Raw genomic sequence first — 23,212 nt, 5'->3', positions numbered from 1 at the left:
TTAAAGCCGTATCAAGAACTTAAGCGCAAAAGAAACAGCCAAATATTCAGATTTTCTATATCGACGGCAATAGTCAATTATTAACCAATTTTGAAAGCAACAAATTATTTAGCATTCATTGTTGTATTAGTTTCTAAGTTGAAGAACAAACATACATACAATGCCCCTGATTAATTTTCGAATAGGACGTTAGACGATTTCAAAGTTTTCAGTTATACCTACATGATCTTTTCATTTAGTACTCAGCGCCGGATTTGTTAAGGATTATAAATGCTACAACTTTTAGGCTGAAAATTGTTAAAGATATATGGAATCGAGACGAAACTCAAAATCTATGAACTCGTACAATTTGTTGAACTCAAAACCTCATAACTTCGGAAACATGTACATAGTTCTGGAAATTTACAAAAAAGCCGGCTGAAATCTGCCCTAAATTTTTAATATTTTGATAGCTTAATGTTTATATAAATATATAAACATATATTTCAATAATTTATTAAATCCTTAACTTCGCGAATACATTGTGTAACTCAGTTAACTTTAGTGGGATTTCTCATATCAAATATTGAAATATTAATATACCCATGACATACCTAAATCTCCAAACTGTGAGCTGTTGGACACTCAATATACTTGAATCTTACTACCACAAATGGAAAATAAAAGTCAATTCAATCAAAACCAACGCTATATTCTTCACCAAAAAAAAGAAAACCCTGTTTTCTCCCCAACGACTCTTTAAATATTTGCTACTCCCCAATTCAATGGGTAGATTCAGTAAGCTTCTTGGGAATTACGTTTGATAAAAAGCTCACATTGGACTTACAATTAACAAAATTAATAAATTAATTTGTCTTCTATACCCAATAATAAACCGAAAGTCTAAGCTATCAACCTACAACAAATTAATCATCTTTAAAAATATTTTCATGCCCATTCTACTGTTTGGTTCTTCCACTTGGGGCACCTGTGCTGCCACGCACATCAGTAAATAAGCTTCTAAAACTCTTGTTAGATCTACCATACTTCACCAGAACAGCTAGCCTCTACGAATCGACAGGTCTTAAAACTGTTAAACAATCAATAAATAACTGATTTAGGTGATTGAGCATCTACTCTCTTAAATAATCTCCCTGATTGTTTAGGGGCTTATTATCACCAACATTCCACATTGCAACCACATTGAAGTTAGCTTCCTTTAGTATCTGGCTCATAGAAATAAGATAGTCTAAGATATCATTAAAGGTTTTCTTTCATTTTTCCTTTATAATAACATGTCAATTATTGATCAAGCCTTTAGTCGAACAGACATTTGAATGTCACAGATGAAAAGCCTATGCCTAAAAACACTGCTATCCTTACTTAAACATTAGCTTTAATGAAACATTTATATTACTGGAAATAAAGCACACAATGAATGAATGAACGAATATTAAAAGAGAAATATATACATTACAAGTTTACAACTATTTTTCTCAGATTGTTGCCCAATTATTCATTTATTTAGGGACTACAAAATCGTACATGAAAATAAATGTACAATAAATTTAAAAGTCATGAATTTTAAAGAATAGTTTTAAAGTAATGTTTGCACGCATGCGAATTGCTCTTTCAATTACACCTTCCCTCTCATTCCCTCTTACATTTTTGGTTTGTGCCTTCTTAATTAGCGCATCAACCCGCGAAATTCTCATCAATATGAAAAAAGATTCAACAGGAACTGGAACAGCGATAGAGGTTCTACTTGGCTGACAAGTGTAGCATGAAATGAGTGTGCGACATATTCCATAAATTATGCTCCTTTCATTGCCAATTAGAAAATCCTGATTGCCACACACACACACACACTCTCACTCACACACACACACAGGATACACAGGCAAATAAAAAGAAAAGGCAGCTGCTGCCGCACGGCAACCCCAAAATGAAGCCAATTAGTTGACGTAATGCTAACGATGTTGAGACCAAAAGAAGAACCACTACCTGGTACAGGTGCAGGAGGACTTTGAAGGAGAAGTGCCGGATGGAACGACAGTTTTTGAACTGCCTGTGAGAATGAAACATTTGAAGCCGCAGCAACAGTACTACTATGGCGACCTCGACTGGCTTGTCAACCTACTTTACCAACACACTTCTCCGTACTCCATTCTCACCAGGTTTATAATGAAGTCACGACTAATCGGATACCCTAGACAAATTATAGGAATTTTGTCCGCTTCAGATAGCCATCTACAATTTCAAATTGTCTTCTGATGGAAATTCAACTGGCGGGCATATTAATATTTAAAGAATTAGTTATTGACTCATTAAACTAATATACCCGCTCCATATTCTTGAGAAACTGAATAGGTCGAGCTGCGAGTAGCTAATTAATACGCCCCGTTGCACCAAAAAGTGACACAACTAGCCAGGGAGCTACCAGCTTCCTTCGAGCCCTGTAATGAGCGTTTAGAGTTAATTGCCGTGAAAGAAACGTGAAAAGGTAAATGCTAAAAAGTGGGCGGGGCCAAGGACAAAGAGAAAATGAATTTTTTCCCGTAATTTTTTTATTTTTTTTGCATTAATTAGAAGTAATTGCCAACAATCTCTATGCTAGAGGCCTAACGAGCATGTCCAGGACATTATTTACAATTTTTTTCGGTTAGATTTATAGCCCTTCAATTGGCATGAGAGTCTAGGATGGTTATGTTGTTGCGAGGTGTTCCAATCAACTCATATTTCATTGGCATGTTTCACTGTCATTATGCGGAGCGAAAACAAAAAGAAAAAACACAGAAACAGAATGGGAGTCGGGCGGAAAAACAATCAACAAACTTTTTAATAAAAACGAAATGGTAGAAACTCGACTCTCGAATCGAATCCTTTTTGCTTTGTTTTTTATGCGATTTCAATCAAGAGGCGGCATGGAAGATACTGGTTGGGGGAGCATTGGGCCAATGTGGGGTATTCAACGTTGTTGCAACAATTCCAAACGGCGCCGCCTCAAATGACGCGCGAAATGAAATGAAAATTTCTTTCCATACCCCCATAGCCTACCCGTAGAAATCGAACTAGAACTAAAGTGTAACACTTGAATGTGTTGTTTGAGTTTCGTATTTTTCTGTAGTATAGTTTGTGTTCTCTTTTTTAACGGTGTTGCTGTTGTTGCTATTGTTTTTTTTGCACATTGAGCACAGACACGCAACAACCCAACGACTCAGCGAACAAACGAACGATATCGATATCAAATATAATGTGAGGTGGGTCTATAATGAAATATGCCAACTTTGATGATGTGTTATATAGTGCCACGATTGAAATGCTATAGAACCGAAAGCAAAAAACAAAAATGAAAGATTGAGGGGATGGGAAGTCAAACATCATAAAATGAAGAAAAGAGAACCACCAACGCTTTGATTCATTAAAATATTTCGGCAAATTGTGACATTCAGAATGGGGGAAAGGGAGCACAAGATTGATGCAAAGGAACGCAAACGAAAAGGCACCTGTAATTGAGTTTCCCCTGACAACAAAGCGGTTTATATGTCATAAATTGACTTTTATGTTTTGCGTTTGTGGATTTACTGATTGGTATAGGTCCTGGGTTGGGCGGTTGGTGGGAGGTTGGTTGATATGACAACAATGTTCCTTCATATGCTAAGTCTATTGCAAAGCGGCAGAGACGGGCAGAGAGAGCAAAAAGATGGCAAAGTTCTGAAAGCAGCTTACAGATAGATAAAAACATTGCGACTAAACTAACAAGCATTTCTCAACATCAAATGCAAAAGCATACAGTAGATGCACTTTAAGAAGATCTGTTTGATTGAATTGCCAATCAAAGAGTTACTGAGAATTTGGAGTGGAATGTGTCTTTGCAGAAACATATTTATCCTGTCCCACATTATATTAGATTAGTTGATTAGATTATGAATGAACTTGCCAAAAACTATTCCAGGTATCTAACTTCAAATCTCTACCGAAAAACTGAAAAGTAGCAGAGGATCTAGCAAAAACCTCACTCAAAAATAAACACTCTCGTCATCTTCCTGACACAAGTGACAATGTATAAGCTGTAAATAAAAATAGCAAAATGGTTTTCATTAGGAAATTTTTACTGTGCATTATATAATAAACATACTTTATTTCTATACCCTTAAAAAGGGTATATTGATTACTATTCACCCGTTTTGTTTAAATAATTTGTTGTGTTTTATCAGAATTATTATATAAATCGGATGACTTTATCATATTGCATGTATATGAGATGAAATTAAACTGAGCAGAAGGAAAGTAGCAAAAGACAACACCAGGGTATGCAAACTTCGGTATGACCTTCGTCACTACGGTTCTCTATTTTGACTTTATCATTTAAATTGGAATATTATAAGCGCAGAGTTGAAGTTCCTCATTAAAATGTTGTTGTGCTTTGCCATCTTTATGTGTAATTCCCTGTCAAAAAACAAAAGCCTGTTGCAATGCCGATTCTATAATACCCTGTAGTCAGAGGAAAGTCTTATCTGAAAGTCAGACATAATAAATTTAGTTCCCAAATTCTTTAGCAGTAGGTTTAATTATAGAAACTTGCTCGCCTGACAATCTAAAAGTCTATAAGTTATATATTTCGTTGACTTTAATCTACCCTTGGTGGAGTTTTGAGTAGAGGGTGCAGAAAATTGAAGCTGCTCCTAATGCCCAGCAATTTAATTTTAATTTTCCACGTTTTTCCTCGCGCGTTAAGCCCTCGCGGCCGGCAAGTTGTTTTGGTCATTTATTTCTTGGGCCGCGGCTTTTGTTTTTGGTGGTGAGTGCTTTTGACGTCGAACGTAATTACAAAAATTTTCGGTACGTCTCGTCAAGTTGATGACACCGAGGACCCTAAGGGCCAAAGCGAAAAGCTTTAAAAATGTTGCTCCAAAAACTGAGAGACTCTAGTACATTTGCATTTGATGTTGTGGAGGACGCCCCGGAGGCAGGGGCAAGAGAAGCGAACGGGCATTGCATCTGACCATAAATAGCGGTTATCGAATACTAAAGCGAACTAAGCTTTTCCTCCTTTTTTTTTTTGTTTGAGTGTATGTGGAGCACATACAAATGTCGAGCATTTATTTTAATCCGCCTCCAACAGCGGAAGCAGCAGTGGCTATAGGAAGACATACTCTCAGAAGGGATTGGCAAAAGGGGCCAAGTCAGGCAACGGGGCGTATTAGTAATCGGAATTGGCATTCGCCACGCTTTTGGGTTGAAACTCAGCGCCAGAAGCGCCCGGGGAGCAACAAAGTTGCGGATTCATAACTCTTTCATTTGGCCATATCTGCACATTTTTTTGCCCTCTGCTCATCGTAAAAAGATGCCATTATCTAAGGATTTCGACAAGACTGTTGGATACTCTGCAATGGTTCGGCAAACGGCTTCTTACAGATATAAAAGACGTTTCCATTCAACCGAGAGACTCACAAGGTCAGTTCACTATTATTTCTTCTGGCTGGTTATTTAAGCATACCCAAGTCTTCCTATTTGAATTCAGGGTATAACAACACACTGAGATTGGCATTTGGCTTGGGCTCTTTACGGGCTGCCAATATTCTCTCGAACCGTTCATTCTCATTCGTTGTCGTGTCGATACTTCTCTGTTCCCGGTTCCGTTGGCTTCCTGTAAGCCCAACTCGTGCCAAGGCATTCATCAAATTCAAGTCATGTTATCGCAGAAAATGAAACAAATTTTTGCAATTTGATTGCTTTTCGTGTTGATGGAGTGTGCAGCAGCAGCCACCAGCAGCAGCAGCAGCAGAAGGAGCACACAGGTCACGAAGTGCTAGAGTAAAAGAGGATGTGGCCACGCCTACCATATTAAATATGCATGCCTATGATAGAAGCTGCTGCTTCCGCGATTTCTGCAGAGTTATCAACTTGCTGCTTAGGCGTAACAAATTTTCGTTATATTTTTTATTTTGTGGTGTCTTCTTCTTTTCCCCCACAATTTTTACGTGCCTACCAAATGCAATTTCCCTCCACGCACTTTTCCCAGGGGTTGGAAAATGAGTCTTAGATCAGCATTCTATGGAAAATCATTTACATACATGAAAGAACTAGTAAGTTCTTTGAATTGAAACTGCAATTTATGCAATTAATTCCGAAATGTTCTTTTATATTAGGAAAGCATTAGTATAGCATATAGTATATATATAGCAGTAATATTACCTTTGTTTAGCAGTGAATGATTTGTCTGCATTGGGTTAGTTCATCTGATGGATTTACCTCATTTCACACATGCTTGATGATGCCAATATTTTCTCTTGCTAACAATTTTTGTCTGTGTTTCTTTTGGCCTGTTTTACATGTTCAGTGAATCCACGTGAGGCTACCTATCATTGCCTCATGTGAGTGTGTATCGATATATGTGTGTGTGTGTGTGTGTGTGCGTTGGCGTTGTTCTTGTTGTTTATTTCAAAAGTTAATTTTGTACTTTATCATCACAGCGAGACGATGGCGCTGTCAGAGGCATCAGTGTGTGGGGAAATGAAACTTTTCAACGGAAACGGAAGCTGTACATGCTGCTTCTGCTTCTGCAAGGGTGTGAATAAAGTAAAACAAATGGAAATGGGAGAAACCAATGTAACCCAAACCAACTGAACCGATTTCCTCTTCCTTCCCTTGGCTCTCTTTATCTCTCATTCTCTCTTGGTCTTGTTTGTAGCTTTTCTTTGGCAACAATTGCATTGCGGTAAACAATATTTCTGTTATCTTTCTGGCCATACACATTGAGGCGGTGCTGTGTGTGTGTGTGAGGAAGGCGTGGTCACATCGGTATACTTTACAGCTACGTTTCCGTGCCCATTTTTGATATTGTTTGAAGTTTTGTGTTCTGTTCAATGCACAACTTTCAGCACAATTGTTTAAAAGAATTAAAAAGCTGCACAGAAAATGAAACAAAAGATTGAAAATGATAACAGCAAGATGGGCAGGGGACATTGGGGCTGACGCGTGGGCGGTAGGAGTGTATGGAGATGGAACAGGAAACGGAAAGAGGTCTCTTTCTCTTGCTCTGTTCAGCATTTCGCAATTCGCTTTTCGCTTGCTGGTTACATGTGAGAGAAATGTGCCGTGACGTGGCAAATGTAATGGAAAATGGTCGCCAACCAACTACCTACCAACTACCCACCTCTCCTCTCGTCATGCCTCCGCCATCGTTTTCTGTCTTCTCATCCTGGCCAACTATTGCCATTTTTATGCAGCATGGAAATGTGTTACGACAAAAGCTTTGGCACCAGAGCTATTTATATGTTTACTATATTCTGCTCTATGGGTTGGGCTTGTCCTCTGTTTGGTTGCCTCTGCCTCGGCGTCTGTCCCTGCCACGAGCCAATTGCCAAGTGCGTATGCGGTGAGTCAGGAATGGGGCAAAAGAGGCCAACGAAGCAATGGAGACTAACAAGCGACGTTTATTGCCATAAAAGTTTACGACAAAAACTCATTTCCGTCAATAGAATGAATGTATCCTAGTAACGCAATGCAGGCAATACAAAAGCCAGCCGAGAGGGGAGCTAAAAAAAACAACGTTTGTTATCAATTCTAAAAGGCCAATGAAACAAACAGAAACATATATATTTTTAGGATCAAAATCTCTAGATCCTTTAAATTGAACAATTTCTAAATATAGCAAATGATTTCTTTACGAATTCCAATCTTTCCACCTTTCTTAAAATACTGTGACTAAACTAAACTAAACAACTCGGTTAATTTTTGCAGTGTAGTTTTCTTAAAGACGGAACCCCTAACACTTTGCCAAAACGGAAGTCCACAACTTGAACAATTTCTCAGTTAGTCGATTTTTGTATGCAAATTGCAGAATTGCGAAAAAAAATAATAATAATAATTTCGTTGACATCAAGAAGGCCTCAAAATGACAGCATAAAAAACACACACACTGCAAGTTCTAAGCATCGACTTAAAGATACCCTGTAGCTTATACAACAAAACGTGTTTTGCCATCTCTATTTAATATGTAGGATTTTATTTAAACAATGATAATTTAACTAATTTTCACACTTTCCTTTTAATACTATATCAGAGAAGGAACAACATTGAAAAGACTTTTAAAAACAGATGTCAAGTTTAATTTAAAGCCACTAAAAATTAGACCTATAATTTGCTTAAGAAAATATACCTTCAACCTTCTTTTTCTTACGAAATTCTTCTTTTTTTATAAATTTAATATACCCACCAATCTATTTATAGAGTAGAGCGAAAAATACACATACAAAAACTCTAGGAAGCAATTTAATTATGCAGATAGTCTTTCATGGAATCACCTTTAGCTGATGCTAGAGAAGCAGCCATTGCTCATTAGTGTCAATCTATTTAGCATAAATTTCAATTAAAGCAATATCCTGCAGACAGCGAGAGAGCTGCGGGACTGGGACAGAGACAGAGACCAGGCAAGCCTTAGACTTGGCATACTTTTTCTTAAGAAGAAAAGCAAACTGAAAAATTATGACACCCTCCTTGGCTCATATTTCCGTTTAGCCTGAGCTATGTCTACAGCCTGCTGAACTCATTAAAATGGAAAATGAGATGAAAATAGATTGAAATAGAATGAAAAATAATAAAAAATAAAACACGAGAAGGAAAAAAATTGTAAGAAAAGAGACAGCAGAGAGCAGAAAAGGAGCCGCTATTGGAAATGCCACGGCTAATGCTAATGCCTTTGGCCCAAATCCTTACCGAGAAATCTACTGCAAATGTACAGCAAAACCAAACCAATCTCTCTTTACCATTTCCACTCTTTTCTCCCTCTCTCGCTCTCTATCTATCTAGACTCTTGGCCATGTTTTGGGGCTTTGGGCTGTGGGCTGCATGAAATGAAAATAAAAATAAGCATAAGCTTTTTAGAACTCAACTCTCATGTTGCAATATTTCCGCACATACAGCTTATGTATCACATACACACCATGGCTAGAGATGGTAACGTGAGTCACGAACAAATATAAACAACAATATATATTCTTGTTCAGCACGAAAAGTAGTTTCCGACTGCCTGATGGTCTGGTTCAATGCGAAATCCTCTTGGGCCTGAAATGTTGGAATTAGTTTTGAGTTTCTGCAGAAATTGAATATATCGATTTCTGGTGGATCAGGCAAATATATTTGTAGATTATTCTTATTTAAAAAGCAGTGAGAAATGTAACATTTTCGATAGGTCTGGATGTATTCGATGTCATCTCGAAGAATCTCACATACACTCTGGCATTTGTAACCAACAAGTACAACGCTTAGGAACTGACAGTTTCATATGTGTGTGTGTGTGTCTATTTGTGTGCATGTATATGTGAAATGATTCCCTTTAGCCTCCCTCGGGTAACCTTGCCAGCAAACGGAAGGAAACAGTTAATACTTCTGTCTGTTATGCGCTTACTTCCTGTCTCCATTAAAAGTCATTCTTTTGGATAATCCTTTTGGCAACATTATGGCAAGTATTAAAAAGTTTTTCTCCATTTTTTTCCTTCCCTCTCGCTCGCTCTCTTCATTCCTTACACTAGCCAGAGACCAATCCTTCCCAAACCATTTCTTCGCATCGTTTCCCCCTTCTCCTCGTCTTGTTCTTATTACCTAGGAAAAGTTTTTTTTTTTTTTGCCCCTGCAGATTCTTCTTCTGCTGTTTCTGTTGCGGCTTGGATTTGGACTTGTTGTTGGCTTGGCTTAGGGTTTGGTTTTTGGCTAGTGGCACACACGACACAACATTCCATTCCATTCCCCGGCATACGTGTCCATAAATATTTTCATAGAAAATGTTTTGTAAGTGCTCTAACATTTTTTATGTAAGCTTCAGTTTGTTTTTGGGCACTCGGTTCATTCACTTGAACGGCATTCCTTTCCTTTCGACTAGTGTGCGTTTATTCCAAATGGCTCTTATAATGAAATGTATGAAAGTTTTAATTGAAAAACTGGGTTGCCTAATTTCCAGAGTTGCAAATTCCAGGAACCTATGAAACTCCATTTGATTGGGAAGAAAGATAGATAATTTCTACTGATAAAAGATATGGCAAGATGTATGTGAAGGTTTCCAATTGAACCCAATGTTTTTGATCATAAAATCATTTCCAGGTGGATTTAATTACAGGATCCTTATATTTTGTTATAAATATGATGTAATACTTTAGTTAGCTGATATGAAGAATATTTATTACCTGGTTTGCTCGCAAGCGTTTATCTGCTTGGAAAGTTAACCAACATTTATCTTAATCAGCATAGCAAATGAATATAAACGGTTGTGGCCTGAGTTAACTTCCACACCTTGATGTTTCCAGTGTGATGGGGAAGGATTGTGTGCCTACCTGTTGTTCGGTATTCAAATTTTCCAGCCCCATTCGAGGCTAAAACACAAAACGTGTTTGGCATCAATAAAATCCCTTTCAAGAAAGAACATGACCAAAAAAAAAGTAACTAAAATGAAGGAGGAAAAGGCTAAAATGACACCAGCGGCCATATTGTTACTCTACCGGTTACTGTTTGTTCTGCTGTTCGAATCCTTCCCTCTAGCGACCTCCATGCTGGGTTCCATTAAAAATATGTTAATGTATCCTGCGTGTGTCCCGCATGTGTCGCTGTGTATGGTGAATGCTCATTTTATGCAAATTGGGGCAACGTCTTATTGAGTTTACTTTCAGCATGGAAAATTGACACCTCATCACTTGACAACAAAAAATAGATTTCACATTCACCTCCCCGTTCCACCAAACAGTTTGTCTTCTACTTCTGATTGAACTTTGTCCGGTTGTGTTATTGACATATCCAATGAACTAGCTCCCTGGGGAGCTAATCGTTTTGTGTCCTTTTTTTTGTGGCAAACAAAAAGGCAGTTCCTTTTCCTATTGATTTAATTGATCATTATCCCAACAGAGCCGTGAAATCTTTGAATTTGTTGGCTAAGAACAATTTAAAAATACTATTAACTTGCTTATGATTCTCAATCAGTTCTTGTTATTTAATATTGAAAATTGAGAGAACATTACTTACTTGAACATTTAAAGCCAAAAAAAATCCGGAAAACTTAAAATCTATTTAACTGGAATTTTTCACTGTTGGCTTCACAAAGAAATTTTGTTCATATGAAGGATGAAAAGATGAAAAATAAAACAAAAATGCCATTGTTGCCCCTTCCCCACCCCACACACAACACCCGCCATATGCGATAGACAGACAGCTATATAATCCGACATACATACTATATAGTTTTTGTTTTTACTGTTAAAGTGCCAGTTGTTTGCCTTTTATTTTAATTTCCCACGGCGGTTTACCCCCCTATCTCCTACTCGCTTTCTCGCTAGTTGTCTCTTTTCCACTTTACATTTCACATTAATGTAAAAATTGTGCAGTGATGTAAGTGCGTCTTCCGCACTTCAGTGCCTCCAACCGTCTCTGACAGCAACAACCATCAAGGCAGAGGCAAGCCACAAACCAAACAAACAGACAGCAGTTCCCCACTGTCCACCCAACCCCACCATCTACCCTACCATTCGGCTACCCATCCTTTTCCGTGATGTGCGCATTTTAATAAAAACGAATTAAAATCTGCACTAATATGCTTTTATTATTTATGTTTATATTTATTTACTTGCACATGCAGCAAATAAATTGCAAATGCTTTCTCCTTCTCTCTCTCTCTCTCTTTTCTCTTGTCTATTCATCTCTCTATCCATCTCGTGTACACAAAAAATATTCCAACCGTCCTAGAACACTAGAGCTGGAAGCTCAAACTATGTTAGATGCTCCTTGTGTACTTGAATGATTTGATACTAAAGGTAACCCTCACATTTCGCTTAATTACGTATGTAGATCCTTTATATCATTGTGGATTTTTGAATAAAATATTTAATACTTAAAGTATTTCCTAAAGTATTTAATGATCAAGAATGAGAGATATTTTGTCATTTAAGGGATATCCTTTAAGGTGCCCCAGAGATGGCCTTCTGAATACCCGAAGAAGGCGACAAGTGGACAATTGTTGGAGAAGTTCGATAAAGCTTGGACTACGTTTTAATTGGCTTATAGAAACTTGAAAAATATAGGGGTAACACGAAATTGTTTTGCTTAGAGTTTCAACAGGTACACAAATTTTTGGCCCTGATCATCATTTTCATGGCTTTAATTGAGTAGTAAGGCCCATGCAAAGTCTCCCATGACATGCCAGTCCAACCCAAACTACTATTATGAGCCCCTTCATAATACGTTCCAAATAGATTGCTGGAAAAGAAAACAAAAATATGGTATAAATATACCCAAACAACTTAATACTCTGTTGTAATACCTAAGAGTGCACATTGTATGCCACCAAGCGCCTCGACGCTCTTTTGCGCAATCTGCGTTGTTGTCCCTGTCAAATGTTGAAAATTCCCCAAATTTTGATTTCGTAGTCAAAGAATCACCGGCATCTCCAGTATAAGTTCCCAATTTAGCCATTCTATACGATTCATGCTCGTTTTCAATATAAAATTCATCGTACCGAGCAAATCTTGTGATTCCTTCGAAATCCTCCAATTGAAAGTATAACTCATATGTCTGCGATTTGGTTATGGCATGGAGTTTATCTAGTCCTAAGAAAAAATCGCCAGACATGTCTCCGAATCCCACTTTGAAAGCCTTCCAATTTCTATAGAAATTCGTTTCGACATTTGCCCTACTGGCGACCACGATATAACCAGCTCCTGCAATTTGAGCATTGCATAATACTGGGAACGGATCAAGTCCAGGAACGGTAATTTCGTAAATGCCTTCTTCACCATTAGCATATGGACACGTTGTTAAGGTATGATATATTGCATGATCAACATATTTGACGTTTTCTTCACTGTTTGATCATAGAAAATTTGAAAAAATCATTATTTCCACTTTATTCTTATTTAATTTTGTTGATTTACCTGGTCAATGTGGAATTTGTGATCCCAAACAACTCGACTGAAGAATTAAATGCCGATAGAGCTTCTATACCAAAGAATTGACAAAGTGTCAGGACAGACACTGCCAAATAAATCCAATGAACTTTCATTGTTAACTACTATCTTTCTGCTGCAAGTCTGCTTTATATACCTTTTAATTAGATCAAATTTATATACATATAGCATAGATATGAAGCAGGCCTTTGAATTATAATAATTTTAAATACCATTCACACTTTCTCACAACAACTTGATAAGACCCAAAAGACAAAGACTTGATAAGATAGACAATTGATTATGATTTACAAGAAAACCAGAGGGCCGGGGCTAACTTTGACCGCGTCAATGTTTGTATACCCTTGCAACTTTTTTGGTAACTCTTTCCTTACCTATTAGCCATCAATGTGGAAGAACGTTTTATCTGAAAAGGCTTATGTTTGCGAAAGAAAGGCCTACAATCGTAGGAAATAACGAAGATATTGATCATAGTCACTGTTTTCCACCGATCGTTCCTATGGGAGCTATATGATATAGTCATCCGATCTTGATCAAATTTGGCACAGTAGTTTATAGGCGTAATAAACTCTCTAATATTTATTAAGTTTCACGATAATAGCACAGAAATTAACGAAGTAATTGAGAAAAGTCAATGTTCGTGACTTTGGGGTTTGTATGAGAGCTATATGATATAGTGGTCCGATCCGGCTGAATCCGGGATATACAACCCCTGCAGTATATACAAGCCTACGTGCAAAATTTCAGCTGTGTAGCTCTTAAGGTCTAGGAGGAGTTTGCGTTGATCCGGACGGACGTACATGGCTATTTGAACTCGTCTCGTCGTGCTGATCAAGAATATATATACTTTGTATGGTCGGAGATGCTTCGTTCTATGCGTTGCACACTTGTGACCAAAATTAATATACCCTTTTTGCAAGGGTATAAATATGCCCCGGAGGCATATATCAAAGCAATCGGTTAACTTCTTCAAAAATCCTCTCTACTGATTATGATTTGAAGAAATCAAATCTTATCTATATTATATGTATATACTTAAGCACACAAAAGTTGAATATTTCTCCCGCCTTATGACATTTTGATGTATCAACCACCCCAAATTACGCGACATATTTATACAGACTGTCTCTTTTGATTGTTCAACCCCATAAAGTAAATATATTCTTGATCAGCATGAGAAGCTGAGTCGATATAGCCAAGTCCGTCCGTCCGTTCGTCGGTGAGTATGCGTTCTAGTTAGCCATCTTAAGAGCTATTGGTATAGACGAAAAATAGGTAAACAAGTATGAAATTTATTATACTTTTGACGCGATTGCTAAAAAAATTTAACATTTGTCAGTTTTATATATCTGTGAATGACTGTGCCGAATTTGATCAAGATCAGGGGACTATATGATATAGCGTCCATAAAAACAATCGGTGGTAAACAAAGACTTTCATCAATAAGTTCATTATTTCGTTATGTCGTTGTTTCCACTTTGTCGGCTTTAGATAAGAAAAGAGTAACAAAAAACTTGCAAGGGTATACAAACTTCGATGCTGTCGATATTAGCCACGGCCCTATGGTTTTTCTATAACTTGTAGAAAAGTATGCTGTAAATCTTGTCAGTAAATAAATCGCTTAATATAGAATAGAATGCGGAATTTACAAACTGTAATATTCAATTCCCAACATTTTTTTCCCATTTTTGGTTAGTTTTCAAAGTTTCAGCCCGTGAAAGGCAAACTATTTTGATTCAAAATGTTTGACTATTCGATTAATGTTAAAACCTTACTTCACGTGCACTGCTCTTAGTCTAGAACTAAACTGTTTTGAGAATGTATGTACATATTTTTTCAACTGTTTAGCTCTCTGGCAAATATTAAAGACGGACTCAAGGTTAAAACTTAAACTTGCAAAAGAGTTAAGTCGCAACTACTACCAATAGTTAATTTACTCTTCATCGAAATGATTTTGAGTAGCTTTTGAAAAATAGTTGCCTCTTGTTCATATGTATCTTATTTAAACAGCTTTATATATTTTTAGCCTGGTTTGGTTTCTGATTTTTCAATAACAAGAAGGAGAGATGAAAACGGGGCGTATGAGAAATTTATGTCACTGTAAAAATTGCTTTGTCAGATTTGTGTCTCTAGCCCGGAGACATATCCATATGCTCACACGAGTTCGAGTATGTGTACTCACATCTACATGCATATCTATATGTATATATATATACATATATATTATGTCATTTGCCATATGCGGGGATTAGCCATAAGCTGCTTTAGTGGAGCTCTTCCCTGTTACCCCACACTCTGACCCCCGACCCCACCACAAGCAAAACTTTACAACAAAGCTCAACTTCAACTACAACTACAACAAGACTATTGAGTGGTTAAACCGCTTTTCGTTGAGGCACTTGAGTTGCGTGCGGCTGCGGTACTGCCAGTGGCTTATAATTTGTTTGACAAGCATCAAAACAGCCGCAATCCTCCTACCACCACTATCACCACCACTACCACCACGCCCCTGCTCATCCACTCCTGTCGCTCATTGTCTAGACCATATTGCACACTCTATTATTTTACGATAGCAGAATCAGTAGGAAAGATAACGAGAGGGATAAGAGGAAGGAAAAGATATTAACAAGCGAGCATATAAATTATACACAAAAGTTTAGTTCTGCATATGAAATGCGGATAAAATCTGTAGGATTCTCTCTGCTAAAGCCAGCATTGCTGGGATCATTAAGTCAGAACAAGGTTAGCCCAACGAAGAGAGCTACCATTATTAAACATGTTGAACATTTACTACGATTACTATGATTCCCTTGGTTTAGAAACTGATTCAAATGAAAATAGATTTACAAAATCTTCAACAATTTTATTATATTTTTGGTTACGAGTTTAATGGTTTAGAGTATCTGAGCCAGAGAACCATGGAAAGATCTGCTTTCTCAAACGGAAAGGATGTAATCCTAATTGTGGGTTTAAAAGAGGAATATCAAGGGCAGCTTGATATGGTCTCTAAAAAATATTTTACCTTTTTGTCTATTTTACTAATCGTAATCAAAATGATGAGGAGTTTCAATCAACTTTCAACTTGGATACAACGTAGGCCTTCAGCCCATGTATTCTAGGTTCTAGGTAACTATGGATGTGTCTTAAATACCTATGAATGTACAGGTTTGTGTTTTTAAAATATTCAAGGATTTTCAGTATGTTAGGAGGTCTGGGGTTTGAGAGGCATTGCAGGGGATTAGTATTTTAGAATATTGTGTATCTTTGAGTTGTCAAGAAGTTGCAGGTGACGAGTATGTGTTCTATTGAAATGTTTTGATTGCAGTCACGGCATACACTGGGGGTGCGGTTGAAATAGGATTTGTGAGTGATTTTTGTGTGACCGAGTCTAAGTCTAGTAATTTTTACTTGATCTGCACGTGTTAGGGAAGGGTGATTGTTTTTGAATAGGCTGTTATATTTCTTGCCATTCAAGCTTTGGTACCAGGAAGAGGTATCTGAAAAATGTGTTTGTACTTTTAAGTGATGTGTTTTTTTGATGTATGTGTGTATTTTAGTATGTCCTTTACGTTGTCTTTGGCAAAAAGTGGTTCTTTGGCTGCGTTTTTCGTTCTCTGCTTTCTCGTTTCCTGCAATTCCTACATGCCTGTTATCCAGAGTAGTTTGAATTTTGGGAATGTTTTTTGTAAGGTGTTATGTATTTATGTATGAGCTGTAGTATTCCTGTTGTTTGTGTTACTTATGGCGTCAATAGCGGATAAGGAATCCGAGCATGTGCAATATTTTCCCTTTTTGCTTTTAAACATGTCCACAGCTTCGGCGATTGCGATTATTTCGGCAGAGAAGACAGATGAGTAGTGTGGCAAAAGGTTGGACTTAATAGTTGTTGTTCCATATGCTATGGCGAAAGTTGTAATTGAGTGGGTTTGGGTCAGTATATATGTATATATATTTGTCGGCGTCGTTCGTTTACTTTTGGACAAATTATTTTTGTAGAATAGCTAAGTAAATAAATTTAACTCACAAATATAACTTTGATTGGTTTCTTTTTCTTTAAAACTAAATGATAAAAAACATTAATATAAATGTGTGAAATCAAGAGAAAATGTAATCGATTAGGCTAGAATATTGAATTTATGTTCCCCCTAGCAAATAAAAGGGGTCAGAAGCTTCAAACAGAAAGTTGTGGTCGTTCAGATATGAAACGAGTCACAAATATTAAATATAAATAAAATTGTCATGTTTCTTCACATCAATTCTCTTATACGGCAATCGGTTTTATTGCTGAAATTCAAACTTTAAAGTTTAGTTAACTTGTTGCAAATGATACTTACCCCGAATAAATGTCTGTTACTCTTGCTGAAATAACTGAGATATCTTTATGATTATCCTGATTTTAACCACACATGGGGACTTGAGCTCTAAAAAGGCCTAAAAAAAACAACTTTATTTGACTTTCTTAAAAAGAACTTTCTTAAAATTTTGTGTGCTGAAATGAATTAAAATTGAGCCATAGATACCGACATTTTTTATAAACACCTTAAATGCAAAAAAAAAATATCCTTACTATTTTATACGGTATACGCTTAAATTTTTAATATAATTGCCCCTATTTTTGCCGTTTTCAACAACTTCCAAACCCATGCCCAAAGGCGTCTCCGGTGGATCATTTTAGTGTCCACCTATGCAGTCATAATTCCAATCAACACTTTTAAACATTTTTTTTTTTTAATTTTTATAAACTTTTTATCTTTGAAGCCTTTGCAGACGAGGCCCCAAAATGAATCTATATTCTTTATCAGCATGAAAAGCCCAGTTGGGTAATCTGGTCGAAACCAAATCGAACGCTATTAACAGTTTTATCAAGCGCTTTGCCAATTTGAGAATTGATCTGTTCCAAGAGTTGAAAATGCTACGCTCTTTCGATGTGCTTCTGACACTGCTGACATTTTTGACAAGACAAACTACGAAAAGTATATGCTCTGTTCTCTTATAGTTTTAGAAGTTTGAATGGACTAAAGCGAAATCAGAAAGTAATCCAATTGCTATTCGTAGCCATAGTGAAAGTGGAAACCTGAGCCCGAAATGAGAGCAGATATAAATTCAATCCGCCTTTAATATTATAATTCAATCAATAATGGATATCAGCCTTAAACGAACTGCGCGACACATTAAATACGCTTATCCGTGGCACCTTAAGTTTGAGTTATATTTGTATTATACTTTTCCTTATTTTTAATTTAAATCTCTAATTATCCGCCGCACATTAAAGTTTAACGCTAACTATCGAGGTTTTTATCGTAGCGTTTCACCCGTCTAGAAGCTTTAAGGGCATATCCGCAGCTAACTTAATAAATGGAGAGCTTTGAGAATCAAATCGAAGGGGTATATAAAGGGTAAGGTAGAAATACCTCTAACTCTTTTCACTAATCCGGTTTAAAGACTTAAACACGACAAAGAAATATTGTCCGAAAAGCAAAAGAAAAAGCTTATTAATATTTCCTGTCTAACAAGCATTTAAAGTTAATATATGCATATATAACACAAGATATATCACATGACCAAAATGGATAAGCCTAAAAACTAACAAGACTAACTCTGACCAAATTCAAACCACTGTGACCAAATGAAGACGACAGCAGTTTTCGTTCAAAAACCTCGAGATTTTTAGGGCCTACTACGCCCCAGGTATTGTAAATCTTGGATTTTGTCTGATCTGATCATTATATCATATAGCTCCCATTAAAACAAACGATGCATCCCACCATTAAGCAAAATTTAAAAAAGGATTTTCTAAAAATATTGATTCTGTTTCATGCAGCATGGATACTGGATTTGGATTTTGATTATTAGAGTAAAAAATTAAGGCGGATTTTTCTTGCAGATAGTTTAGGCCATATTTAATAGGCTAAAACCCGACAGAATCCAGATGACACAGATGTCTGGCAGATGTTTGGCAGTTAAATGCGCTTTGCTTTTCTAAACTAATATTTTAGACAATAATCAACCGGTTGCAATTTGGGCATTGTCCCATATGGTGGTTCAGATTTCTTATGTTAACCAAGAGCGGGTTGTTGCGGGTTATCAAAAGCTACTAGATGTACCGTTGCAGTTCAAAATACTGTTGAATGCATGGATTTGAAGGGTCAATTAATAGGTCGGTGCAATATTGTTTATACATATGTACTGTCTATATGCAGTGTGGAGGAAATGGTTCTAGAACTTTTTGAGGTTACTGGAGCCCAGTAGTATTCAGATCGGTGTCAGAAACAACTCCGTGCATGCCATATACGACGCAGGTCCCTTTTTTTGTATCGAATAGGATACAGACCTCTTAGCGATCAGCCTGTTGGTACTTTTCCAATTCGGTTCTCCAAAGAGAACATACTTATGTAGTCTTTAGACAACACCATTACCATTTCGTACTAAAAGTTTTATTGCAGGAGCTTTACAAGGAGTGCTGGCCAACCATGAAGTATTTAGGTCAGACCTCAGAGATCAAGGCTTAGCCCGATGTTTTAACTATATACATACATGCTGCAGACTTCTTGCTTTCCACCGTTTTACATGATGTCAGCAATTGAGATGAAGCATTAAATCCATTTGTAGGACATATGGACTTTGTTGTTCATATGCTAAAATCAAAACTAGGTCAGAGTTTTTAGTTAAGGACGAGACGAAGACGAGATTCTAATGGAGTTGCACCCGTTATGTAAAGTTGCCAACGTTTATGTAACATTCAGGAGTAAGTATGTAGAGTTTGAATCAGCATTAATAGTCCAGTCGATCCAGACATGTCCAGTTGATCGTCCGTCTTTTCGTGGGTCCGTTGGTATGAACACCTAGAAATCGGCGACTAAGAGATCGTCTAGTATTGACGTTGATGAACTTTATTTAAAATTTCCTCTCCGTCTTCTGTGAAATGAGCGAGATCGCATTTGCATGCTTTGCAGCATGTAAAATAAATTTTAAATACATAAAAATTTAAATTTACTTATAAATTTAAACATTTGTTTTACTTGGTGCATGGTATTTCGACGAAGGGGCGACGATTTTTGTAAACTTCTTTTAAATGAGCTGATAGAGTTACTTCAAAGGTTGGACAGATCGGTCATGAATCTTTAGGAAAATAAAAAACCTAAATACCAGGTTTTATCTTAGTGACTTTTTAATTGTGAAGAAACATGTGAAATTACATGTGAAGTCGCCAAATTCGATATAAACATCCGTCCGCCCGTCTGCTAGTCCGGATGAAAGGCTAGAGCTACCAAATTTCTATTGCTGACTCGTGCTGTAGGCAAGCAACTGTAATTCCAAGAAAATTGATTTTCTTCTCTAATATTTAAACTATCGCAATCAAATTCGTCACCCTAACATTTGTTATTAAATACTAACACCATGCCGAATTAACGTTTTTCACTCTAAAAACGGAGCTGGCTCTAGGCTGATGACGGCGCTGAAGTGCACGTGTGCTTTCAAGAGTGTATATAGATTCATTTGGTCATAGTTTCTTTCACATGGTGCACGGTATACACGGTATAAAGTCGTCGCGTAGATATACTTGCGTCATTGTTATTGCTGTATAGTAGTAGCTACATCTATAAATTGAGTTGGAATATTGCTTTCCAGCTCAGACGTATTCCAGCGTATCAACTAATAATAACACAAAGCTAAATAGAACACAGTTACATTTGCTGATCCCCGCGGCCAACAACGATAGTTTTGAAATTAAAGCACTCTCTTAGTCACTGGCCTCGTTTGTGTTTGGATTTTAGTATGTCCGGTGTAATCCTCAAAGGCTCTTCTAATACGGGGAGCAATAAGAACGTATTGGATCGTTATATGTCATTGCCGCTTCAGGAGGGTGTTGTCCAAGCTACATACGTATGGATCGATGGCACAGGAGTGGATCTGCGCAGCAAGGATCGCACCCTAGACTTCATGCCATCGAGTCCAAATGGTAAGTCCTAATTGAATATTAATTTAAGTCTAATCTGTGAACTGCACACAGAAATTGTCGATTTGGATGATAATTAAGGTGAGGAGCGGCAATTACACATTGTTATGGCCAATATTGTCGCTTTGTTGGAAGACTACACGTGGTTAAATTGATTAGCTTGAACTTTATATTTCGAATCTAAATTTCTCACCCAAAGATGGCCTTCTCTGTGCCGACCCCTATTAAATTGTGCTCGTTCTTTTATGCTCGTTTTTTTCTTTTCATACCTAAAATCAAGCTATGTAACGTTTTAACCGTTGCCATTACCATTTAGATATGTAATTTGAATTAGTTATACACTAATAGAGGTCTGTCTGTCGCTCCATCGATGAGTCACAGCACACTACTTTCTCATACGAAATGACGACTTAAAGTGGCTAAATAGTGATTTTATTTTCACTACGTTAGATTCTGTTTTCTACCTCGGTTTAATAATAAATTTACCATATATTTGCGTCAGATCTACCCGTTTGGGATTACCCTGGTTGTTTCGAAAACGAGAAGCCGGATATAGATACCTACCTTTATCCAGTGGCTATCTATAGGGATCCTTTACGCCGTGGGAATAACATTCTGGTGCTGTGCCAGACATGCAAAATCGATGGTGCTCCCGCCAAAACAAACCACAGGAAGAGTTGCCTTGAGGTGTGTAAGAAGTGTGAGGATTTCGAACCCTGGTTCGGCATTGAGCAGGAGTACACTTTTTTGGACTTTGATGGCCATCCATTGGGTTGGCCCAAGAACGGTTATCCAGGACCACAGGGATCCTACCACTGCGGTATTGGTGCCAATAAGGTAAATTTTGCATTCATTGATCTCTAAAATCCGTATCGCTACATTTACCTTTTTTATAGGTTTTTGGTCGCGATATTGCAGATGCTCATTATCGTGCCTGCTTGTATGCCGGCATCAACGTTTTTGGCACTAATGCTGAAGCCATGCCAGCCCAATGGGAATTTCAAGTGGGAACAAGTTCCGGTATTACCATCGCTGATGATCTGTGGATGGCTCGCTTCCTGCTCCATCGCATCGCGGAGGAATGTGGCGTGAGTTGATACCTTGTTTTGTACCTCTCAATATCATTTGACTAAAACTGATTTCTTCTTTCACTATGTATGTAGGTTATAGTTACTCTGGATCCTAAACCAATGCCTGGCGACTGGAGTGCTGCTGGAGCCCACACCAATGTCTCTACAAAGGCCATGCGAGAGGATGGTGGAATTTTAGACATTCAAAAAGCCATAAACAAGCTCTCTAAATGTCATGAGCGTCACATTCGTGCCTATGATCCCAAACAAGGTCTGGACAATGCCCGTCGTTTGACTGGAAAACATTGCACGAGCTCTTTTACCGAGTTTAGCGCCGGTGTCGCTAGTCGCAACAGTAGCATACGCATTCCACGTAGCGTCAATAATAACGGCAAGGGTTATTTCGAGGACCGAAGGCCCAGCTCGAACTGCGATCCATATTCCGTAGTGGAGGCCATTCTGCGGACTATCTGCTTGGACGAGTAGAATGATTCTTGTATCTTCTTTAATTGTTACACTGACCCCGGATCTACCTAAATTGTTACAAAGACGAGGCTTGACATCCAACAAAATAATTGTAGAACATTTACCTCCTCTCAATACCCTAACCATCAAAATTCCCTTTACATTCAGGCTTGCTTCCGATTCTAATTTTATCGGATGACACCTGTTCTCACTTTCGAATCCAAAACCAATTTCTTTTATTAATACGTGTATGTTACACCTCCTAAATGTTTTTCTTAAATGCTTCATTTGCTGAGAGCGATATTAGCCGTAAGTGAATAAATGTTTTGAACTCAGCTTCAAATTCAATGACATCTGGTGCGGACTTGAGAACAGCAAGTTGAAAAACAGTGGGGAATTCCTAGCGATTTAGCTTTGAAAACGACTTGGTAAAGAGGCAAGATCTCGTCTAAGCCAAAACGCAACCTGGATTATCTATGGGACCAGAGAGATTGTCAAAACGCTTACAGCACATGGCTTTGCATTTAAACACCAACAAGAGTATGTATATTCATTTTGGTCAGATATAAACAACTCATAGAAGTAAGCATCTCCGATGGATGGAAACCCTTGACGGTGCCCATTAAGAGTTATATCTCTGGTTGGATACTCAAAAGACGTTTTGAATGTCAAAACGGATCACTTAATGAAACTATTGACGTTGGCTCGGATTGCGTGTAAGGATGGAAGCATTTCATTTGCCCACTACGATGACTTTGCACTTCATCCATGGGACGGCAGTGGATATAAAATTA

At 37.5% G+C, this 23,212-nt stretch overlaps 1 protein-coding gene across 1 annotated transcript; it reads left to right on the top strand.

Moving 5' to 3' along the window:
- The first annotated feature begins 20,444 nt into the window (after window positions 1-20,444).
- Window positions 20,445-22,639, top strand: LOC137573539 (glutamine synthetase 2 cytoplasmic-like). The gene is made up of 4 exons (XM_068285484.1): window positions 20,445-20,886; window positions 21,386-21,720; window positions 21,780-21,971; window positions 22,047-22,639. The coding sequence occupies exons 1-4, from the start codon at window positions 20,703-20,705 to the stop codon at window positions 22,437-22,439; spliced, it is 1,104 nt and encodes a 367-aa protein (XP_068141585.1). The 5' UTR covers window positions 20,445-20,702; the 3' UTR covers window positions 22,440-22,639.
- Window positions 22,640-23,212: the final 573 nt, after the last annotated feature.

This window comes from Drosophila tropicalis, unplaced genomic scaffold (assembly GCF_018151085.1).
Source record: "Drosophila tropicalis isolate 14030-0801.00 unplaced genomic scaffold, ASM1815108v1 contig_413, whole genome shotgun sequence".
Lineage (NCBI taxonomy): Eukaryota > Metazoa > Arthropoda > Insecta > Diptera > Drosophilidae > Drosophila > Drosophila tropicalis.
The sequence above is the reverse complement of the archived record's forward strand: the minus strand, read 5'-3'. Positions and strand labels throughout refer to the sequence as shown.

Coding starts and splice junctions, on each gene's coding strand:
- LOC137573539 (XM_068285484.1), top strand. CDS start 20,703: ATGTCCGGTGTAATCCTCAAAGGCTCTTCTAATACGGGGAGCAATAAG. Junction 20,887..21,385: donor CATGCCATCGAGTCCAAATG/GTAAGTCCTAAT, acceptor TATTTGCGTCAG/ATCTACCCGTTTGGGATTAC. Junction 21,972..22,046: donor GCATCGCGGAGGAATGTGGC/GTGAGTTGATAC, acceptor CTATGTATGTAG/GTTATAGTTACTCTGGATCC.